The following is a 24612-nucleotide window of genomic DNA, read 5'->3' on the forward strand; positions in this document are numbered from 1 at the left end:
ACTTTCGTGGGTTACAGGCTTATTAAAAGGTGAAAATATATAGAGTAACCTTGTTTGACGAAGGATATTCTCTCTATATATGGAATTATGCTTTTTATTTATAAAATAACATCATAGTACCCTATTTTTGAAAAGTTTGTAATGTGTTATTTTATATTAAAAACTTTTCAAAAAAGGGTAGGCTACTATGTATGATGTTATTTTATAAATAGAAAATAAGTAGCCCTGAATACATACATTTTAGGAATTCTGCTTATTTATTCACCGCTATATTTATTGTCTCCATATTATATATATAACTCAAGACTATAATAACAACAACAACTATTATCATAGCAGAAATCTATCTGCTAAATAATTATTAAAATTCATATTCTACCTATACTAAGAGATTATGTAAAGTTTTTCTCTGCCACTCTCTTAGCAACTTCTAAAGCATTATCAACTATTTTCTCAACGGCATCTTTGGAGATTTTCGTTGGTTTCATCAAGTAGACAAGTTTTGGATCTTGTCCTTTCGGAGCACCACCAGTAGCATCGGTAACTGAAATAACTGCATTCATCCAATCTTCAGCTGAAAGAATTTCACAATATTCCTGCAAAAAACGAGTTTTAATTATTGTAATGAAATTCAAAATTATTTCATCGTTATTCATTTGTACAGCGCTACTCAACAGTTTTAGGTTGTAACAACTGAAGCATAAAAGGGTAGAGGTTTTTATCAAACCGAATCACATAGGAGTTTCAAACAGATTTGAAGATTTCTGGTTTGAAGAACCAGAGAAAATTCCAAATTCCCATACACAGAGTGATTATGAAAGGACTTTACAACTTTGAAAGCCCATAAATATTTATTGAAAGTACTTACAGAATTGAGAAAGGTGTAATTTTGTTACAAAACACTTCAAGTTTAAGGTGTGGGTGTTATTTTTGTTCGATGTGACAGACGTTGGTAATACGACATACATCCTACCGACAATCGTTTTCTTGCCACACTCGTACCAGCATATCAGGCGTAACTTGGGCAACCGCAGCGATCCAAATGTGATCAGATTTTGGAGGTCATTGAGATTGTCTAGTAGAGGCGGAACATAAACCTTATCCTTAATGAAACCCCACAGGAAGAAATCCATCGATGTTAAATCCGGTGAGCGAGGTGGCCATGCCATGGTATTGGCCCTGCATGGTAAATCCAGCGAAGTTGAAAGCAATTGTCTAGAAAATCCCAAACTTCTACGTTGAAATGAGCTGGTGCACCGTCATGCTGAAAGTAAAAGGCCACTTGTTGATCTTGTTCAGCATGATGGTGCACCACCTCATTTTCACGGAGAAGTTTAGGATTTTCTAGACAACAGAAAATTAGCTGGTACGAGTGTGGCAAGAAATCGATTATCGGTGGTATGTATGACGCATTACCAATGGCTGTCACATCGAGCCAAAATAACACCCACACCTTAAACTTGAAGTGCTGTGTAACAAAATGACACCTTTCTCAATTCTGTAAGTAATTTCAATAAATATTTATGTGCTTTCAAAATTGTAAAGTCCTTTTATGATCATTCTGTATAATGAGAATGAGAAGTTTCTTGTCTTCTTGTAACGTAGGCCTACATGTTCTTATTCTGATCTTTTGCACTTTCAATGTGATAAAAACAATAATTCATAATTTTCTGAGACATTACTATAACTTGATCACAATAATTATTATAAAAACTTGAAATTATAGAATTATAATTGAAGAGTTCATTTTTCACATAATTTATGTACTAGCTTCTTTAATCTGTAAGTTCTTCATCACAATACATTTATATCTCAATCGTTATTCTCATTCAATGTTTTTATGATAAACAATACAATAAAAGTAGTCTAGTAGATATAGAACGGAACAAAAAAATTGTGTAGAAATCTGATGAAGATACCTTTGGTATTGTACAGCGTCCTCTCAAGCAATTGTCTGTGTATGAGAATATCATAACAGGAATATTAGGGCACATTTTTGTCGCTTTGATTAATGGAGTTGAGTCCAATTCGGATGAGCATTTCAAAAAATGTACAACGAAGTTCTCTTTACAATTTTCGATCACTTCCCTCATTTCCGAGTTCAAAGCATCGCTGAAAATATAAAACAATTACTATAAATAAATGTATTGATTATTTATAAAATAGTATTATAGTACCATTTTTTGAAATTAATATAAAATAATAGTTAAAAAAACGAATTAAAACGACTAGTTTTAATGTTCCACATCATCTTCAGGTTTTAAAAATAAATTTCAAATAAACGTTTTACTTATAAGTAGCCCTGATTACATACACTAGGTATTGATTATTATTGAGATTCATTGATACATTCGTAAGTGCTTGAAAATTATTAAGTGAGACGTAGCTTAGCGATATGCAGCAGTATAACTCTAATTTACTCATGCTACACTTGTGGGTTCGATTCCCATTCTGTGTAGAGTTCATGCTACCTTTATTATCCTCACATCTCTGCCCATAAAAGTCATACACTAATAAGGGAGTAATAAGTATATCATAAGTATATCAATGAATAAGTTGGAATGTATCAAAAAATACCATCAGTTCAAACTGTAGTTTCTAAAAGCATGAAATCAAAAAAGAATTGTATGAAAGTGTTCGAGTGGAGAAGAGGACTGGCTGCATCGTCCTTCATGTTAATAAATTAAAATTACCTATCAATTGTTTAAAAAATGAGATTGTTTTTCATTCTGAGAATGATAAGGGTTTGAAATAACTGGAAATAATGAGAATAATTATTTAAATGATACATTAATCATTTATTGATTATTGAACTCACCGTAAATGTAATCGAGCAGCTTTTTTCAACTCCAGGCTAATTTCATCAAGTATTGAAGAAGCACCACTAACAGCCAAATAACTTGCAGATTTACTTCTCTGATTCAATTCAGACTTGAAATTTTGAATCTCATTATCCAATTCTGACAACTGAAACAAGAGAATATTTCCATCAGCTAATTACACAGTTAAAGATTATTAGTAAATGAATCTAGGAGTTGAAGTCAAGAGATTAATTTTAAAAAGTGTATCAAGATTCAATTTGAAAGTGAAATCCGTCACAAAACAATCTCGACTCGAAAATAGGCTAAAAAATAGAATTTATTGCAATTGCATTTTCAGTTGAGAATTGAGTTGGTTTATTGAAGTAGATGAATATTGAGTTTGGATGAGAGTTTTAAATCACTTGCAGAATAGAAACATTCTATAATGAATTGTAAAGAAATAGAATACAGTGAGATTATTATATTTTGAAGGTTCGAATAAGTAATAAAAGGAGCTGAGGAGACTTCAGAATAGTATTAAAGAGGCAGAGAAGAGTATAAAACAATAAGTTTACACAATAAGTATTTATTTATAATTTATCATTTATCATTTATTCGTGGACATAATCACAAATCATATAAATATGATTAGGAAGGAACAACAGGCTTGGCCCAAATCTATTCCATTCCCAAATTTTCATAAATTAATAAAATGTCCAAAAAATAGGTTATGTTTCTACTGTAAAAGATTCTAGTTCAATTTTCGTCCAAAAATGAATATAAGCTTTGAATTAAGATAAATTAAAACACCAAACTATATTTAAATATAACACTCAATTATCACTTCTTATTGAATTAATCAAGTTATTTTATAAAATTTTGAACCCAAAAATAAACACACAACTTGTTACACAATAAGTTACCTCATCCATTGCGGACCTTGACTGACATAAATAAATTCAAGAGAGAACTGTACAGTCTTCTCATATCCAAAGCACTGTACAGTGTAGAAAAGTTAATGTCTTGATTAGCTTTGTAGGTATTGTATTTCATCATGTGATGAATGAAATATTGTTTTGACTCAAATAAGTTAAATTTATATTGTATTTTTTGGCTTCTCATTTATAATGCCTGTGTATTAATATTACATTTAGTGACGATATTCAACTGCATGATGTTTCGTTTTGCTGTGTTGAATGAAGAAAATATTCTATTCTATTCTAAAACATGAGGAAGAGTAATACAAAGATCAATATGAGTGAAATGTATCAATATTTTTGGTTTTTAACAGTATAAATTTCATTTTTACAAATGATAAATAGACAATTCTCTCCTCATTGTTTGGTTTTGGATAGTTTGGACGATTTTTGTTTGAATTTGTATTTTGAAATTTATTAATCTAAAAATTCAAAATTCTTGTAGTGAATACATTTTTGGACTCAAAATAGTGTGTTAAGTTATCATATTTACATAACCTCTAGTCTGTGTATTCCAAATTAAGGTTTAAAGCAGTTTTGGACGAATGCCTGTTGTTTTTTCCTGCATTGTATCTATTGTCTATGAATTAATGAAATGAAATGAAATTGAGGAAAGATATTAATAAAAATCTAATAGCAGATAAATTAATAGTATACTTACAAGAGAACCGTCATTCTTCGAGCCCAGGTACTCCTTCACTTTGTTTGAAATAGCTTGTGTCTTTTCATTGATTTCTTTCCCTTCAGTCATTGCATTTTCGGCAGTTTGGCCAGTCACGGCTTGCAGAAATTTCAAATTTGATCCCTGCGATTTCAAGCCGGTAATACAGAAAGCACCAATATCACCGGTATTCATAACGTGGGTACCGCAGCAAGCTTCTCTGAAAATGATTTAATGAGATAAAATTAAATAGGAAATAAATTCATGAATAGCAAAAACGTTCTAAGAATGGTTCAAAACTGTAAACATTTAAAAAAGACTATAGGATTTGTCAAGACTAAATTGCAATAACAATGAAGAAAATGGAGACAACAATAAAGACATATTAGGTTGAATACATTGACAGCCAGACAGTCAGACATAAGATATTTATTTTCAAAAAAATGCAATTTACAAAGCAAAAATCTTATGTACTCATTTTCAATATAAAACAATAACAAAGAATAAAACAACCTCATGAATACACAAAGCCAAATAAATCTTTAGAAAATGGTCTAAAAATGGGCAAAAAATGCCTGTGCGCAAACCAGAGTTGCATATTACAAGTTTTACAGAGAGAAAGGAAACAATAATCTTGATGCATTCAGAATCTTATTGAATATTATTATTACATACAGTGAATAAATTATTGAATAGCTCAAATTAATTAGTGTAATGGTGCATACATATTTCAAGAACAGTAGACGGGTTGTCACCACCAGCAAATTTATCGGCCAAGGTAGGTATTATAATTTGTTGTGATGATGTTTTCTGCATTGTCCACTCCCAGCTGTATTAAAAATTTCTTTAATTTCAATTTAATAAGGATTTCGAGACGGCCTGAAATACTATCTGATGTGGGAAGTGACGAGCCAAGTTACGATACAGAACATGTGAAATATAGAAGGAATTGGTTTGTGTAAGAGATCTCTGGAGGGGTATAGCTGTAATACCAGTGTTTTTAGCATACCGCGTTTGATGCATATGTGTAATTATTGTAAGAAGTTGGAAAAATTCCCAAAAAATTCATCCTGGGTAGCATAGTTATTTTGAATCAGCTCATCATGCCTACTCAACATTATACTAAACCTATTGATTCCGCTTGATGAAATCCAGCATAATTAACCAACATTATTTGTTTGAGAAGCGGAACATTTCTGAAATTACGACTAATAGTGGATAAAAACTACAATATTTTGAGAATATCTTACTTGGAAAAAAGCTGCTCTCCTTTTATTTCAATCACTGATATTTCGCTATCAGTATAAGTTTCTCCAGGCAGTAGTGCAATATCATCCATTGAAAGAATATCCTGACTGGAAACGATTTTTCTTTCAACTGGTGTTTTGGAAGCAATCGTTTTCCGCACTAATTTTTCAAGTTTTGAAGCTTCTGTTTAAAAAAATCGGGAAATATATTTTATATTAGTATGGAAGAGTCGATTTTGAATTAATTATTAGCTAAATAATATGTATTGCACAGTAAAAGTTGGAAAATTCTTCCAAAAACAGTTCTAAAATATCATTAATTCAGCAATTAAATTTTTAACTAGCTTACCCGGAGAACTTCGTACTGCCAAAAAGTCAATTTATCCATGTCACACTTGACTTTATTTGGTGAATCATGAAATTTATTTATTTACAATCAATATTTCATTTACATCTCAATACGGACTTTCTATGTGCTTAAAACTACCAGTACACAATTTTATCACAGAGTGATGTGTTTATGGTAAGTTTAGATGCTAAATCATATTATCTTAACATAATCTTGAATCATGATGATCTTCCCGTTCTACGTTAGTCGCTCGGCCAACAATTTCGAAAACAGGTCTGTAAAATGGATTAATATATAATTTTATTTGCCCCCCTATTAAAATTTCTGGTCAGAAACCATCCCAATATTCACACAACATATTCCAAAAGTTTCATGCCGTTCTGTCAAGTAGTTTCGAGTCTATAGGGAACAAACAAACTAACACACAGACATTCATTTTTATATATAGAGATGATCAAACCACTGTTGAAAAGTATCAGTTCAAGTAGCATACACTACCAATAGGAAAACTTGTGTACTTCATCTTCAATTACTGAAATAGAAGTTACTAAAGAAAAGTGAATGCATTCGAGGTTATGACCCAGTTAAATTTTAACCGTTATTAATTCCACGAGAACCAATCAAAGAAGGCGTTTTTGAAAAGACGGCTTCACTGATTGGTTCTCGTGGAGTTGATCACGGTTAAAATTTAACCGGCTTCTGAGCAACCGGCACTAAGACTTCATTATTATCTTTTACGATTCTGAAATTAATACTTCACTCTGAACTGATCCTTCCATAAGTGACTTTTCTAACATGATTCACATATGTAAGAAACGTTTCTTCAAAATGTTTATTCGTGTACAATTTTAATATTGATGTACAAGAATGTGATTATTTTGCCAAAGAACATTGAAAACTAGAAGTATTATGATCCCTAAAATGCAACAATCATTTGTGTAGAATAGTTTGGAAAAATGCATACTGTTCTTTGATTTTTTACCTTGTTCATAGAAAGATGCCCCGTAAACTGAGAAATCAAACGTGAGTGATTCATGAGATACGTTGCTAGCCTTTTGACACGAAACTGTCAATATTTCTTTCAAAGCTGCATTTATCAAATGAGTGGCAGTGTGGTTACGCATATGAGCTAACCGAATCGTTTCGTCTATCTTCAGATTTGCCTTGGTCTCTGATGTGAGTTTGAAAGATTTTCCTTCCCTGTAATAGAAAATAATATTATAGCCTGGAATGCATAGAATAGACCTTAAAACCAATCAACATCATTGATTGATTTTAAATCAATTAACAATTGAATGGAAAGGACTAAGAAATTGTCAAAAACCACAGATTTATTGATACTTAGAAAGACCGGTTTCGGTTATTACACCATTGTCAATCTCTGATAAACTAAAACTTAATACAAGAGCAGCAGAATTTATGCTAGTAGGCGAGAACTGCTATTGGTCAAGGACATGAACGCCTGCCATTGGCCCAGCTAGACAGTCTCCTCCCACTCAACGGTGTGACAAAATGGCGGCTTAAGCAGCAGAATCGCCATGATAACAAAATTTACTTCCAGTACAAAATAGGAACCAAGGAAACAAGTGTGAAAGATAATAAAACAAATAACCCGTTGTCAATATTTGCAGTAGCAGAAGTCTTCGGGGTGAATTACAGCATTTAATTTGGATTTTCGTTTAATAATAATCATCAATTCATTAGCATTTGAATAATTGCAATATCTCAGTAATTTCCATCTGTAAATATAGGAATATAGGAGCATATTTCAACGTCATTAATCTTATCTATAACATATAAGTTATAGATATTCGGGTCCTGGATACTATGATTTTGAGTATGAGAGAAGAGGCAACACTGCAAAACCTCAATCTAAACAAATGAAACAATCCATGTAAAAAACATATTACTAAAAACATGCATATTTCAAAGCCCAGTTTCATAGTACTTACATGTATTTATTAACACTGAGTTTTCCAAAATGAAAAACATATCCTCCAACTTTCTCAATAGCTACTTCTTCTAATGAAAAAACCTCTTCGCCATCAGGACTGAATACAGAAATAGTACCCTTATCTCCCTCTTGTCCACCTTCTTCTGAATAGAAATTCGTATTATTCACAATTAGAGCTGCTTGCTTCCCGGTTTCCAATACAACTTCGTCGTTTTGCATACCTCTGGGTCTCAATTTACTGTGATTAGATAGAACATTTCTGTAAGAAATTTATTATAATTTCTTCTTTCGTAATAAATTTGTTATGCTTTTTTACTCCAGAGCGAAGCTCGGTCCCGATATTTAACTCGTTAACTGTGATATTTATTCTCGTTTAAAATGATCAATTATATTTATTAGGCAAGAAATTATATTTTAAAATATTTTCATAATTAAGATAAAATATTTTGTTAATCAATTATCAATTCTACATTGTTAAAAAACGATCTGGCAAGAAAGAGATAGCGCTATCTGCCTTGTTGAATAATAGACAAGGATAGTAATACCATTGCTAATCAAACACTGTCATTATAACGTGGACCTCACTATATAGCTATTGTCAAAAATATAGGAATTAATGATGATTATTATTAAACGAAAATCCAAATTAAATGCTGTAATTTCCATCTAGCTGTTTAACCCGTTATCAATATTTGCAGTAGCAGAAGTCTTCGGGGTGAATTACAGCATTTAATTTGGATTTTCGTTTAATAATAATCATTAATTCATTAGCATTTGAATAATTGCAATATCTCAGTAATTTCCATCTGTAAATATAGGAATATAGGAGCATATTTCAACGTCATTAATCTTATCTATAACATATAAGTTACAGATATTCGGGTCCTGGATACTATGATTTTGAGTATGAGAGAAGAGGCAACACTGCAAAACCTCAATCTAAACAAATGAAACAATCCATGTAAAAAACATATTACTAAAAACATGCATATTTCAAAGCCCAGTTTCAGTAGTACTTACATGTATTTATTAACACTGAGTTTTCCAAAATGAAAAACATATCCTCCAACTTTCTCAATAGCTACTTCTTCTAATGAAAAAACCTCTTCGCCATCAGGACTGAATACAGAAATAGTACCCTTATCTCCCTCTTGTCCACCTTCTTCTGAATAGAAATTCGTATTATTCACAATTAGAGCTGCTTGCTTCCCGGTTTCCAATACAACTTCGTCGTTTTCCAAACACACATTCTGCGATTCACTTCCATCTAATAGCATGATTGCTAACAATTTCGAAGTCAAAACTGGGAAAGTATAACACAGATTTTGTGTACTTTCATTTTGAGAGGCGGATAGAGGTGGTTCCCGTTCATACACGTATTTGAAGGAATCGTTCGTTAATGGGACACTGTTTCTTATCAATGTGTCGGTCCAGATAGTAGAAAAATCAAGTTTTGGTGAAAATGATTTGCTTCCTTCTTGTTTGAATTTCTTCAATTTGTTGTCGAAATCGTCTCTGTCAAAGTTGAGGCCTGGAAACACAAAGATAATAAGGATTATCAAACAAAAAACATAACTTTTATGCAGAAATGGTTTCATGAAATAGAAGACTATGGTTGCTTTACACTAATTTTTCCCAAATCTGATAATGATATTATTAAACCAGCTTACTAACAATTTCGACTGCCAATTGAATTAGGAGATTAAAAGTAACCTCTACATTGAATTTGTGAGAATTTACTTGATATGGTTCTTTACTTCCAAGTATTAGTTGGAGGGTGAAAGGTGAAAGGTTAATCTATAAATTATTTAGATTTTTTTTCAATATTTAGGCATAAATTCACTCATTTGTTGTTGATTATCCATCTTGTTTCCGCTAATATTATTACTATTGTATTTTGATTACTTTCAAGTGAAAAAAACACTCACATTCTTTTGGTGTGGCAACGATCGTTTCGTGCTGGTGTTGCACATTCTCAAGCCAAACAGAAACACTGTTTAGTTTCTGTTGGTTTTTCTGTTTGGCTTGACAATGTGCAACACCAGCACGAAACGATCGTTGCCACACCAACAGAATGTGTTTGCTTTTTCACTTGAAAGTAATCAAAATACAATAGTAATAATATAAGTGAAAACAAGATGGATAATCAACAACGAATGAGTGAATTTATGTCTAAATATTGAAAAAAATGCCCAATAATTTATAGACTAACCTTTCACCTTTCACCCTCCAACTAATACTTCACTCATAGTGATTCATTCACTCATATTGTCTGTCGACATAATTGTGCTAGGAATTCGTGCAAGCATTAGCTTTTAGTATAACCTGTAATATTGTTTGTTGAAGTTTTCTGAAGAGAAAATTTTGTGGCTGAAGCCTGCACTATAGCCTCACAGTTTCAGTTTTATATCAACTTGCGAGAAACAAATGATAGTTGAAGAAAGAATTGAGCAAGTAGAACACATTTCACTTGTTCACTAAATGTGTTAATTCAGGAAACCATCAGTTCTGAACTACAAGGCTGTTACAATAATAATTGTTCAATGATTGAATGAATATGTATGTTTCTTATTTTTAAAATGTATGAATTCAGGGCTACTTTCTTGTATTCATAAAATAGAATTATAGTACCCTTTAAAATTAATTTTCCTTCCCTAGAAAAATACAATACAAAAAAATTATATTCTTGTTTTATTATTTTATTAATTGTAAAGGGTCTATTTGATAAACGTATGTTTCTATTAATAGTTGATAATAGTAAGTTAGAATATAAGGTTGGAAATAAAAACAAATGAAATCATGGATGTGTTAATGAAAATATTTACAAACCAAGAGCTGAAGCCAGGTCATCAATGAGATCAGCATCAAGACCACGAGTGTCATAGAGACGAACCGCTAACTCAGAAGACAAATTTTCAGTTTTTTCACCAATACTATCACACAGATCTCGATAGGCTGGCACTAAACCCACAGCTTCCACTCCAGTAAACGCCGAAAGCCGCTGATCTTGTTGCACCAGTTTCTTCCATTCTTTGGCCGTACTTCGGTTTAGTTCCCTGATTATTTCGCTTTCATTCCGTATTATCATTTGAACCTTTAGATGAGAAAAGTTGTAATTCAATTATTATAGAATTCAAAACAATAGAAATATTATTTTTAAATTTTGGTTCCATCCCTATCATTTATATCATTATTGTGGTTGTATATGAATGATAAAATCTGTTGTTGGACAATAGACAGCGTGAGTCATATGTATGGAAACCCTTCAATAAGTTGGAGACCGTTATAGATATAATACTGTAACTTACAGGATAAGTTATAGGTCAAACACTCTACCTTTTGACGTACAACTGAATTTCAACCCCTCATAAGGGGGTGACTATGACACAAAAGGTATGGTGCTGAGTGAAGGAAGAGTGAGTAGGGAATTCAGTATCAATGACGGCGTAAGACAAGGAGATGTACTATCGGCCTTGCTCTTCAACATAGTCCTCCAGAAAGCAATGGAATGCATTGACAAGAGAGGCAACATCACGAACAGAATGACACAAGTTTTAGCATATGCAGATGATGTTATCATAATCTCGAGAAGCATGCGTTCGCTGGAAGAAGCATTCTTGCAGATTCGAGATGAGGCTTAGGTAGAAGTTCTGGAAATAAATGAAGGAAAGACTAAGTACCTGGAAATGAGCCCTAGAGGAGTGAGAGAGCAAGAAACTGTCAAAATTGGAGAAAGAGTATTCGAAAAAGTTAAAACCTTCACGTACCTGAGCACTGAGATCAATAGCATTAACAGAATATCCTCGGAAATCAAGCGCAGGATAATGCTGGACAATCGAGCATATTTTGCCAATAATAAATTACTAAAGACCAAATTACTAACCAGGAACACTAAAATTAAAATATACAGGACTCTCATAAGACCGGTTGTTACATATGGTAGCGAAGCATGGACAGTACTACAAGAAGATGCTAAAGAACTGATGGTCTTTGAGAGGAAGCTGGTTAGGAAGAATATATGGTCCAGTGCAGGAGAATGGTGCGTGGAGGATCAGAAAGAATGCTGAAATTGAAGAAATCCTGCAAGGTAAAAATAGTCTCCGTTTTGTCAAGGCGAGAAGGATAGATTGGCTTGGACACGTGGAAAGAATGCCGGAGAAAAGAATGCCAAGAACGATGCTCTATGAGAAGTTGGAGGCTGTGAGAAGAAGAGGGAGACCTAGGGCACGATGGATGCAGGATGTGGAAAGAGACTTGAGAGTAATTGGAGTGAGAGGATGGAAAGATTAGGCAGGAGATAGAGAAGCTTGGAGGCGGATTGTGGAGGAGGCCAAAGCCCACATAGGGCTGTAGCGCCAGGATAAGTAAGTAAGTATAAGTGGGTGACTTAGGGGTTGTAACTCGAATATTTTAAATGTAAACACCCATTGTGTGATAGATCATTTTGAATGCCTTTCTAAAACAAGAAAGATGACATCAATAAAAATGTTCTATGATACTTTTATCTAAAATGGCGGCTGATTAAAGTTTTAGTTTTTAAAGAAATAATTGTTAAAGTTCAATCAGCCGCCATTCTGGATAAAAGTATCATATAACCTATTTATTGATATCATATTTCTCGTTTTGGAAAAAAACCTTTAAAATGATGTATCACTCAATGGGTGTTTACATTCAAAACATTTGAGTTACAACCTCTCATTTCTTTGAAAACTAAAACTTCAATCAGCCGCCATTTTGGATACAATTATCATAGAACATCTTTATAGATGTCATCTTTCCTGTTTCAAAAAAGGCCTTTAAAATGATGTACCACACAATAAAATATTCGAGTTACAAACCCTAATTTACACATTTAGTAAAGTGAGTTTTTAGTAAAGTTGTGAGTTAGAATACTTTTGTAAAAAAAGTTTGGAGGATTAAGTTGATAATAAAAACAATTTAAAATAATGAATTTGACAATAAAAATATTCACAAACCAAGAGCTGACGCCAAATCATCAATGAGATCAGCATCAAGACCACGAGTGTCATAGAGACGAACCGCTAACTCAGAAGACAAATTTCCAGTTTTTTCACCAACACTATCACACAGATCTCGATAGGCTGGCACTAAACCCACAGCTTCCACTCCAGTAAACGCCGAAAGCCGCTGATCTTGTTGCACCAGTTTCTTCCATTCTTTGGCCGTACTTCGGTTCAGTTCTCTGATTATTTCGCTTTCATTCCGTATGATCATTTGAACCTTCAGATGAGAAAAGTTATTGATTCAATGATACAAAATTATCATGTAAAATAATTTGGGGAGGATCAAAACTGTTCCTCCCCCGAATTTTGATTCATTAAAATAGTCCAGAAAAAAGGTTATGTTTTCGTCTCTTTATAAAATTTGTCTAATTTAAAAAAATTGTAAATTAATTATAGAAATATTATCACATTAATTTCGTATTAGCATTTGAACCTTTAGATGAGAAAAGTTGTTATTCAATTATAGAATTTAAAATAATACAAATATAAATATTATTTATCACATTATTTTTAAAATGTTGGTTCTCTTCCAATAATTTATATTATTTGTGGTTGTACATTAATAATGTTAAAATCTGTGATTCAGCAATATCTAGTCTTTTTCAGTATATGAATGATTATAGAAAACTCTTTAGGCTACATCCTCTTTGGTCACCAAGTCTTAATCAAATTTCTTTATTTGTGTGGATGTGAAAATTTGTGTGATTGTTTATTTGTATTGTTTGTGTAATTTGTAGCCTATTATTTATGCTCTGTTGCAATTTTTCAGCTACTGACGTTGTTATAACATTGTTCAATGTTGTTCAATGTTTTCAGCAATAAAGATTTTGATTTGATTTGAAAAGAAAATGGATACATAAGTAACTCACTTTCAAATATTGAATTATCCATCCATTGTCGATATAGCTTTAGTAGTTATCTATCAAATTATCAATTATCTATTAATTATTTAGATAATTGTAGTAGTTCAATTTCAGGAATTTATTTGGTTGCACTGTATATTAGTCAGAAGTAATGTTATAATTGAATACATGCCGACTTTGAAGAGACAAAGAAAGAGTTTATTCAATAAAATGTGTATTTCAAGTTCAAAATGGTGCTGTGGAGTGTGTTGAAATACAGTAGGAGCCTTTCACCATACAGATTACAACAGGATAGAGAATATCATTTCTTCCATTTGTTCCTGAGCACCAACCGATTCTGCAGTTACGTATTTCAATAGTACCATAGAGAAACAATAGCGTAAGTAAATATCCCATGGTATAATGAGTTTATGTCGCAACTTTTACTGTTATCTCAAGCCGATTACTGTCACTTATTGACGATTTTTACTGTTTTGACCGGGTGAGAGTGTATGATCGGCACAATATGAGAGACTACCAGTGTCACACAGCTTCAAGGGAAAGAACTACGTGGACTATCGGCTTGAGATAACAGTAAAAGTTACAACATAAACTCCCTATACCATGGTATATCTACTTACACTATTGTTTCTCTATGATAGTACTGCACTCAATTTTTCAACATAGCTATCAACTTTTTATTGAGCATAGCAATCTTTATATCAACTAATTCTAATAAAATGATTATCATAATGATATATCACAGTAAAATTGACAACTTCGATCATTTCTTACCTTATTCAAATTCCTAGATATCTCTGGATAAGCTTGAGATAATATATCGGCGACTCCATTAACAACTTCTCCCAATAGTTTTGCATTGTCTTTCATTTTGAAGTTTCGCTCACAAGTTACAAGTGCCTTACGTATTATTCGTCTCAATTTATGGCTGAGAAAAAACGAATATTCTTTATTCTTAATAATAAATAATTATAATGATAAGAATAATTAATAAAAATTATATTAATTTTTATTGAATAATTTGAGCAATGATACAAATTTGTACTGGATTTTATTCATGTGTTGTAAAATCGCTTCCCGGTGATTCCTCCTTAAACTGTAGGTCCATTCATCTCTCATTATCATCCGCCTTATTACCCAAGCACAAGCCTAGAGCTCATGTGGATCACCCTCAGAAAAAACATTGGAAAACTGAAAATTACTGAGATAATTTAGGATAAGAATAATAATAATATGGAATTGCATTGGAATACTGAAAATAGAAGTGTTGAAAGAATCACTTATATCTGAGAGTTGAAACAATGCTGATTCTATCTGCTTGCGTTTTTTTCAATGACATCATTTTCTGAAGATAAAATCTTTCCAAGTTTTGTCAAATATATTAAGATTACTCTCCTTATTTCTGTTTTACTTACTTTTGATCGGGAAACATATTATCAGACAAGGCAACAGCACTCATACGAGAATGATCAGCTAGAATTCTGTACGCTGTATCTAGGCCATCCCGATCCGCCGCACCGAAAGCTCCAGAGTAGGGTCTCGCTCCTGAAACCTGAGAATTTTCAAAATATAAATATTCAAGGCAAATGCATTTCAAAACAGCACAACTGGTACAGTGCAATACAAACAATAAATTACGTGAAGAACAAGGAATGGAACAAATTTTAGAGTATGTGAGACAAATGACGAGGGATCTGGATGCTATGAGCTATGAACAATGGAAGGCTGCCAACCAATCAAACGATTGAGCTAGAAGTAGAAGAAGAAGATGCCAATTCAAATTTGAAAAGAATATGTAGTAAAAAGCAGTAGAAATACTTCTAAACAATCATTTTCAAGCACTTTGTAACACAATGTTGTAAAATATTTAGAATTGCTAAACTATGAAGTCAATCTAATGGAAATACAGTAGCCTAATAATAATAATAAGGAATGGAAATTAAAACATAATTACATTGTAGACAAGTGTAAATCATCTTGAAATAATAATCAAGATTACCAGAGGAAACAATGGAAGATACTAGATACTCTTTGATGTGAGGGTTCTTTCAATAACTTATTTTTTCTACAACTGCGCGTAAAGAAAGAATTTACATACTCAGTTCTCCTCCTAAAACAGCTTATTTCTGGAGAGAATCTACTTTATCGCTCGCTAATATTCTGCGCATGCGCATGCGCATGCGCAGAAGAGTTTATTTACGCTCGCTAATCAGCTGATGATAAGCAGCTCGCCAAAAGACAAACCACTCTCGGTCAGATCTTAACCTAAAAAGTCGGTAATTATACCGATTCTACAGCCATGATGGATATAAGTGTAGACAAATTATTATAAACTCCGCCAGATATAAGTGAATTAACAGGTTTGTGCAGTTGTAGAAAAAATTTTGTATGTAATTCGCGCGTAATGCTTCTTTATCGCTCTTGCAAAATTATCACGCTCCGCTTCGCGTCGCGTGATAACTGTTTTGCGCGAGCGATAAAGTCGCGCATTACGCTCTTAATACATAAATAGCTATTAAATTACTTTCTGTGACGATCTTTTACTATTTATTGCATTGTATGATAATACTGTGTTGCATGAATGGATATCTTATCTTATCTAGACATTTGCAATAATTACTATTTAAATATTGAACTACCAGTGTGAGTTGTGAATGTTGAAGTGTTTATACATAGTGAACCAACAAGCATTCAACAGCGTACTAAAGTGAGGTCCACGTTATAATGGCAGTGTTTGGTTAGCAATGATATTTCTATCCTTGTCTATCATTCAACAAAGCGGATAGCGCTATGTCTTTCTCGCTTTGCAGTGTTGCCAGATCGTCTTTTAAGCATTTGAAATTAATAATCGATTAACAAAATATTTCATCTTAATTATGAGAATTCATTATTAAATTATTGAGGAATATAATTTCTTGCTTAATAAAATATAATTGATCATTTTAAACGAGAATGAACAGTTAATATTACATCAATAAACCTGTATCAGCTACCGTCTATAGAAGGCATTGACAAGACAAAGGATCGGCAACGTTGTTCTCCTACCTTTCTCCACTGCCATTATATCGTGGACCTCACAATAGCAACCTTAAACCTGGATTCCCATACAACATTCACAGTGAAAATACAATTCACATAAGTTCTAATGGCATTATTCGAAATCTCTCGACCGATCTGAGTGGGAATAGTCCAATAAGAGCTCGTGGAAATTATATTTGAACTTTTCACTGTCACTGTTGTATGCGAATCCAGCTTAATTTGTTCCGGATCGAATTATTTTTTTTTAATAACAAGATATTTCTTTATTATTGATTCCAATTTTTCTGATGTTTCTTGTAGTTCAAAGTTTACAAACCTTGGATATAACATCAAAAAGAGGTCTAAACAGATCAGTATCGTAATTCGATTTGACTCCTTGAAGAACAGCTATCAAACGTTCAAGTCCCATACCAGTATCAACATGTTTTTCTGGTAGCTTTTCTAATAGATTTTCTCCACGCCTGTAACATTGAAAATAGAATGATTTCCTCTCCTCGAAAAATGCCTTCTAAAACAAATGATCTAGGAATATTTTTGGAAAATGGTAGACCTAGCCATGAAAGCCATATCTGATCGTTCCGATTAGATTATATTATATATAAGCTTATGCTTTATGGGCCAGCATGTGGAAGCATCAGAAGTGACTTTTCATAATTTAAAAAATACAAAACAGAAATTACATCAAAGATGTACATTGAAGGACAGTATGCTATAATATGCAGTATTACTGCATATTTTGGAATGGCCTCCATGGGTCTGCCTCAAATGTCAATTCTCTGTAATACTACTTCGATCCATTTAAGCCCCATATCACTTGCCGCATGCACCTCCTGCAATCCTCCCTCACATGGGAACAGAGGGCAGTTTGAAACCAAGTGCTCCATTGTCTGTATCTCGCCACATTCACAGTATGGGTCAGATGTAAAGCCCCATAAGGCAAGAGACTGGGCGCATCTTCCAGTAAATGTCCGGAACCTGTTCAAAACAGCACCACTGCCGGCGGCCAAGCAGTGTCCCTGGCACCTCTCCATTTGGATCCTCAATTAGGTGTCTATTCTTTACTGATGAGGAGGACCACCTTGCCTTCCAAATTGTTCCAATATCCTGACCATTCTGATCATCTAATCTCAGATACCTCCTAGAGTGTAGCCGTCTTGCTGGTGCATTATTTAGCTCCTTAGCTATTGTCAACTCATTCCTTGAGACAACCCTGTTAACAAGTTGTCTTGTTATATAGAGTTCTTCATTTATGTGTGTTACAATATTTACTGGCTTATACACTAATTTACATTGAAAGACAGTATTGCCAATTATTCAACGAGTTTTACAAAGTATGAAGAGTTCATAAATGATAATAAAGATTGCATGCAATTTGAATAGCGATAATATAATATTGTGATGTAACTTCAAAAGTTGGCGGTGTTTCAACAAATAATTGTCAATTTTCTGAAAAGGATATAAAATTTTATCCTTTCCATCAACACACGACCGATGTGAGAGATCTCGATTCTCATATTTATTCATTCATTCATTTGTTGATACAATTACAAATCATATGAATATGATCGAGAAAGAACAACAGGCAAAGCCCAAAACTACTAGTTTTATTTTTTGTATCATGTGTACTGTATTGTATTGTTTTTCTAATTCTCTCTTTGCTTACAAAAGGAATTGCATATATGCTACAAATGAATTACATTATGTTACTAAATGGATGTACAGTGGATTGTAGATTAATAATTACATGAATCATCTCTTTTTCTTTTGAGTTTTTAAATTATTATGAATGAATTCTAGTTTTTCTGCTCTCTTCGTATTTCACTCTTAGTACTTCTTCTTTTCGGATTGAAATTTTTTTTCTAGTTTTTCATACATTCCATATGTTTCTTTTTTCTTTATTATATTTTTTCTATTTTCGACTGAATCTCAAGCCACTAATTATAGCCGACTGATTACTCGTTGCCATCGCTCAAACTACTTAGTTTTGCTGGTAACGCCAATGATAATATAATAATCGATTTTTAAATGGAAAATATTTTAATTTTAAGTTTTTGTAATGTATTGTATATGAAAATTTTTATATTTTTCACATTTGTAAATTTTGTTTAATGATTTTGGCAATAAATATTTCTTTCTTTCTTTCTTTCTTTCTTTCTTTCTTTCTACTCTGTTCCCGAATTTTGATAAATAATATCATGTCCGAAAAATATTTGATAGTAGTAGGCGGCTCCACTGACAGTTAAGGACTTCTCACTGGTTCGGAACCCATTATAAACTAAGAGTGTTAGGTGTAATTGATATCTCATCATCATCATCCATATCATTACGCACGCAGAAGCGTACAACTTATATGTGGATGTGTATAATTAGGACCTCCTAATATATAGGAGGTCCTGGTATAATCCTAAGAATAAAATCAAGTTTTGAAAGTCACGGTGATTATTTTCCACAATTTACTATGCACCATATCAGTTTGAACGAGGATACATCAGCTGTTGGTTCAAACTCGGAAATTGACAGATTATAATCAATGCGACCATATCTCCATGAAATCCTAGATTAGCGTTAAAACACAGAAAAAAGGAGGAACAGCTTTTATCAAAGAGGACGAACAACAGTAGAACTTTGCTCCTTCTTCAGTGGTTAGAAAGTTGTGAATAATAATAAATAAGTTGTTAAAATTAATAAGATGTTGCATGTGGACCCAAGTCTAGCAAAACTAATCGCACCATTTAATATTAGAAAACACGATGACGCAGAATTGTTTACCTATTAAATTCAATGAAGACAATATTCCACAGTTCGATTAGAAGTGGATTTGCAGTGTTGACCTTCTCAGGCGTTGGTGGCCCATCCAGGTAACTGTAATGTATTTCTGTACAGGGACCACAGGGTCCAGTTTTGCCCATCTCCCAGAAATTGTCTTTCATTCCAAACGGTAGAATATGTTTCGAATTGACACTGAAAAACAAAAATTGAAAGACAGAGGATCTCACTCAAGTAATTATAATAATAATATTCAGGGACCTGGCTGGCTCAGGTCTGGTGTGAGAGTTTTCAGGTCGCACCTGATCAATTTCAGAGCCTCTGACATGACCTAACGTCTGTTATAATCATTCAAGTGATAATATTTTATTCAACTTGAATTCAAATTAGATATCAAATTAATGACATCTATAAAACATTATATATTAGTCAAGAAACAGAAATATCACTTCAACTGATTCAATCTGTTAAAATTGATGCTACTATTCTACACAATACATAAAATCATCCTGTTGAACTCACAATGTTTAATACATCCCTGTAAGTTTCCTTGCCATTGAGTATCTATGGAAATAGTACCTGATTGAATATATGTGGTTTATCACTAAAATGAAGGGAAAAGTGTATAGATCAGTTGTGAGGCCAGCTATGCTGTATGGAACAGAAACATTGCCCATTTCAGAGAAACAGGAACGAAATATGGAAGTGACTGAGATGAGAATGTTAAGATGGATGTGTGGGGTTACAAGAAGAGATAAAATAAGAAATGAATTGATCAGAGGCACTGTAAAAGTTGGACCATTGGGAAAGAAAATGCAGGAGACAAGAATGAGGTAGTTTGGGCATGTGCAGCGACGGGAGGAGGATTATGTTGGACGAAGAGTGCAGGATTTGGTTTTGGATGGTGTGAGAGGACGAGGTAGACCTAGGATGAGGTGGGGAGATAGAATAGCGGCTGACTTGCGGGAGAGTAGTTGGAGGAGAGAGGAAGCATTGGTTAAGGCTTTGTGGAGAGGCAGACTAAGAGAAAGGAATGCCGACCCCATTTAAATGGGATAAGGCACAGCCAAAGAAGAAGAAGATCACTACAGAATAATTATTCTTGATAATATTCAGATTTTGATTACCTTGTAAGGGTGAGAGAATTGACAACATACTAAGTTACTACAGGTAGCCTAAGACAATGGTTTAAAATATTTGAATTTAAGAAAACAAATATTAAAGAAATATTTTAGGCCTAACTCATATTTGAAGTATTCAGTTTCTCTTGTACAAATCGGCTTTTATACAAGATGTTTTGTGAGCAATGTACCAGAAGTAGAAGATCAATTTATTATCTGATTGGGAGACATATATCAGATTACAGAAAGAGTATATCATGGAATATCCAACCAATTAACATCCTTATCCTAAGTTCTTAATAGACACTGCAACTTAGATATTTACAACATATTTAGGAATTCAGATTAAATAGATTGATTTCTTACCCAATTGATTTCCAAATTTCTTTAGTTTCCAAATCAGGAGGTATCCCCAACTCTTTATCCCCACCAAAATAGGTGACATAGAGTCGATGAGATGGTATATTGAATCTGGATGTTAACAGGGTCCAAGCCATTGAGCATGCTTCTTTCTGAAATATAAGAAGATACATAATGATGAATCCAATTACACATTTTATTAAATCAATCAACTTATTAAATAATATGTAACATTTTTTCTAAATCATTATGAAATGTTCATTGTTGTTGTTTTCTCAGATTTTTCAATCGTGGCCATTCGAAATGAACAATAAAATTGAAATCATCTTCACTCACAGAAAGGTGAAAATCATTCCTGGATTATGGACTATCAGGTCTGAAGCAAGCTGAAGTGGCAAAGCCTGTTAAGTCTGCCATCAAAGTTCTTAATATCTTCCAAAAATACTGTCCTTCCTAAGCATCACTCATGGATACAGTACTTACTAAGAAATGTACAAGAATGCGGCCCTAAGAATAGATCTAGAACTATAAGGTGTAGAAGAGTAATTATGGAAGACGACAATGGTTCTTTTCTGATGTTTGCGGATGATGCATCACTTCTGTCATCGGGTGCTGAGCTTGAGCGGATTTTGGAGGCGTCTGCAGAGCATCTTCGATCTGCCATCTTCATGGTTCCTGGCTAATCGATTCCAGCTGAATGAGGACAATACCCAAAAGGATCATCTGCAGCTTGTCACGAGAACTGCTGACCCTCAGAATCCAGTAAAGCTGCTGGGTTTTGTCTTGGATTGCAAACTCAGCTGGAACCGTCATTTACAGCAGGTAACCAGCCGACTCTCCCGCATTTGCTTCCTGCTGCTCAGGATGAGGGGCCTGGTGACAGAGAGGTATCTCTTAATAATGTATCACGCTCTCTTCCACTGCCACATCACTTATGGATTGCTCCTGTGGGGTCATTCGACAGGGGCTGTTGATTTCCTGAGGCTGCAAAAGAGAGCTTCAAGAATTATAACATGCAGCGACCATCTTGCCCACTGTAAGCCCATCTTTTCTCGCCTTGGTGTACTGACTGTCTTCAGCCATTACATCCTCCTGTGCTTGGTGTATGTCAAGAAGATACAGCATACACTAGCTGCCCGTAGTGACATCGATCGCCACAACACCAGGCGCAGTGAGCTGTTGGATATCCCCAGGAGACGCCTCCACCGATCACAGGCTAGTTACAGGATTTCAGCCCTGAAATTCTACAACAAGCTGCCTAATAGTGTGAAGCAATTTGGATGAGGCCGCCTTCAGGAGAACCGTCCGGAAGCTACTGTGTGCAAAGGCATACTACAGTGTGAACGAATTTATGGGTGATAGTTTGAATTTTTATAGAGAGCGTGAGCACTGGATCACTGCCATCTGAACTGTTACAGTTTTTTTTCATGTGTTTGTACGTGTTTTGATTTTTTGACGCCATCGATCTCACAATTGTGGGTAATGGATGAAGCTGAAGGTATTAAAGGTATAATATACTTCTCTCCATGGTCATGGCCAGATCTGGATTGACTTTGTCTGGAAGTGGACCTGACTTGGTCCTTGTCATATAAGTTATGTCAAGATTCAACTTCTGTTCACATTTTTATTACTGGTCTTGTTACTCACTTTGAAGTAGTCTCCAAATGACCAGTTGCCCAGCATTTCGAAGAAAGTATGGTGGTAGGTATCATGCCCAACCAAACACAGATCATTGTGTTTTCCTCCAACTCTGATGCATTTCTGGCTATTGGCTATTTTCTTGAAAGTAGGCTTTTGTAAACCCAGAAGAACGTTTTTGAACTGAAACAGGATTTCAACAATAAACAAACAACTATTAAAACTTAGATGAGGAATCACATGAAGTTAAGATGCAATATAGAAGACACCAATAAAGAATAGAATATTAGTAGGCTACAGTGGAGCCTGTTGGACAAGTTCATGTGATAAATCTGTGTATCTGTACAGTATTTGAAATTTGAATAATGTAAAGCAGTGTGTAATGTAGTTGTAGAATAAGCAGAATATGTAACCTCTTGTCAAAATTTGTCATTTTACAGCAACAATCTCAGAAAAATGTTGGAATTTATACTTTTTGTACACTTGTACTCTACTTTTGTAGCAATAGTTATTATTTTATAAATAGTAAAAATATATTCTAAGGAAACACTCAACCTAATATTGATCAGCATAACCATGCACTATAAGTTCACTATTGTGATCATACCTAATCAATCACAGAGTCTCTGAAAGGACTGTTTTTAGGTAGCCAGGATCTACGACTTCAAGTGTCTGTAACATGTTACTGCCTCAAATGCAACTTGTCCCGCCGAGTATCAAACCCGGTGTCTAAGCCACTCGACTGTAACCATAACCATTACTCCCTAAGGCTCTTATTCTCGTATAACAGTAAGCCACCAGTGGGGCGCCAGAGATCAACCGTTTGCGGACAAACGTAAAGCACTCTGGGGTCTGGCACACTAGTGAAGCACCAGGATTGGATGATGACACAGCCGGGTCGCCAAAATCAGGTGGACGGCCGCCAGAATTTGGCAAACTGGTTGGCTACCCACCCTTGTGTAATTTTAGCAATAAGAACTCACACTCTATTATTTGTTGAATACAAAGTTTTTGTATCATCAGTAAGTTATTTAGTCATAAGGCTAGTTTAAGAATGATTTTTAGTTTTTGAAAAAACTGATAGCAACTTGAGATGAATGGATTTATCAAAAGAAGTATTTACCTGGTTCATTCCTGCGTTGACAAAAGACAAAGTGGGATCTTGGAATGGTACTACAGGGCTTGATCGGATAAAAGCATGACCATTTTCTTTGATAAAATAATCCAAAAAGGTTGATCTTATGAGTGCAGATGTGTTCTTGGTGACCGACATAGTGTAGACTATTTTTTAATTTGAATCTACGTTTAATCAGTTCTATTCCTATTGGAAAAGTCTGATTTTATGGAAAAAATAACTGGATAATGATAAAAGTAAAGTTATTAAGCGTTTTTTATAAATAATTCACTAATGTAACACAATACAAAATGTTCACATTTGTGAATTCGGGAAGATAACTCATTCTATATTAATTTATCAAGAGGAAAATATCACGATAATACACTTTATCATTTAGAATATTTGTTTGACCAATTTCAAAAGTAATTTTGTAGGATTAAACACATTATATTGATAGAATAATAAAATATGATGCTGCTAATGCTAATGTTCTATGAACAGACATTGATACATAACCTCTAAATTTTATTTTGAAAACACCGCCGGAATATGAGAAAAGTAAAATTATGATTTTTATCAAGTTCAAAGTGAATTTCAATACTCAAATATGAAAAATATTTCAAATAATCAAAAAAGGAATTATTAATATTCCTAATTCAATTTTTCTCAACTTTTTTCCAGAATAAATATTAATA

General features: G+C 33.6%; 1 protein-coding gene across 2 annotated transcripts; it reads right to left on the reverse strand.

Annotated features, from left to right (window-relative positions):
* Positions 1–234: 234 nt before the first annotated feature.
* On the reverse strand, positions 235–24435 carry LOC111055905 (alanine--tRNA ligase, mitochondrial). Of its 2 annotated transcripts, XM_039433095.1 has the most exons (16): positions 23924–24421; positions 22810–22983; positions 21169–21314; positions 19685–19876; positions 17232–17376; positions 15292–15428; positions 14651–14804; positions 12966–13230; positions 9215–9520; positions 7988–8192; positions 7018–7235; positions 5690–5870; positions 4440–4659; positions 2819–2967; positions 1920–2112; positions 235–596 (listed from the first exon to the last, which is right to left on the reverse strand). In XM_039433095.1, the coding sequence occupies exons 1-16, from the start codon at positions 24071–24073 to the stop codon at positions 393–395; spliced, it is 3039 nt and encodes a 1012-aa protein (XP_039289029.1). In that variant the 5' UTR covers positions 24074–24421; the 3' UTR covers positions 235–392. The 2 variants fall into 2 exon arrangements, with proteins under 2 accessions (XP_039289029.1, XP_039289030.1); XM_039433096.1 differs by lacking the exon at positions 7988–8192 and having other exon boundaries at positions 9010–9520; positions 23924–24435.
* Between the last annotated feature and the right edge of the window lie 177 nt (positions 24436–24612).

The sequence above is a fragment of the Nilaparvata lugens genome, chromosome 7, assembly GCF_014356525.2.
Source record: "Nilaparvata lugens isolate BPH chromosome 7, ASM1435652v1, whole genome shotgun sequence".
NCBI lineage: Eukaryota > Metazoa > Arthropoda > Insecta > Hemiptera > Delphacidae > Nilaparvata > Nilaparvata lugens.

Coding starts and splice junctions, on each gene's coding strand:
- LOC111055905 (XM_039433096.1), bottom strand. CDS start 24,073: ATGTCGGTCACCAAGAACACATCTGCACTCATAAGATCAACCTTTTTG. Junction 7,236..9,009: donor CTCAGTGTTAATAAATACAT/GTAAGTACTACT, acceptor TTTCTATTACAG/GGAAGGAAAATCTTTCAAAC. Junction 4,660..5,689: donor GGAGAGCAGCTTTTTTCCAA/GTAAGATATTCT, acceptor AATCATTTTCAG/AGAAGCTTGCTGCGGTACCC.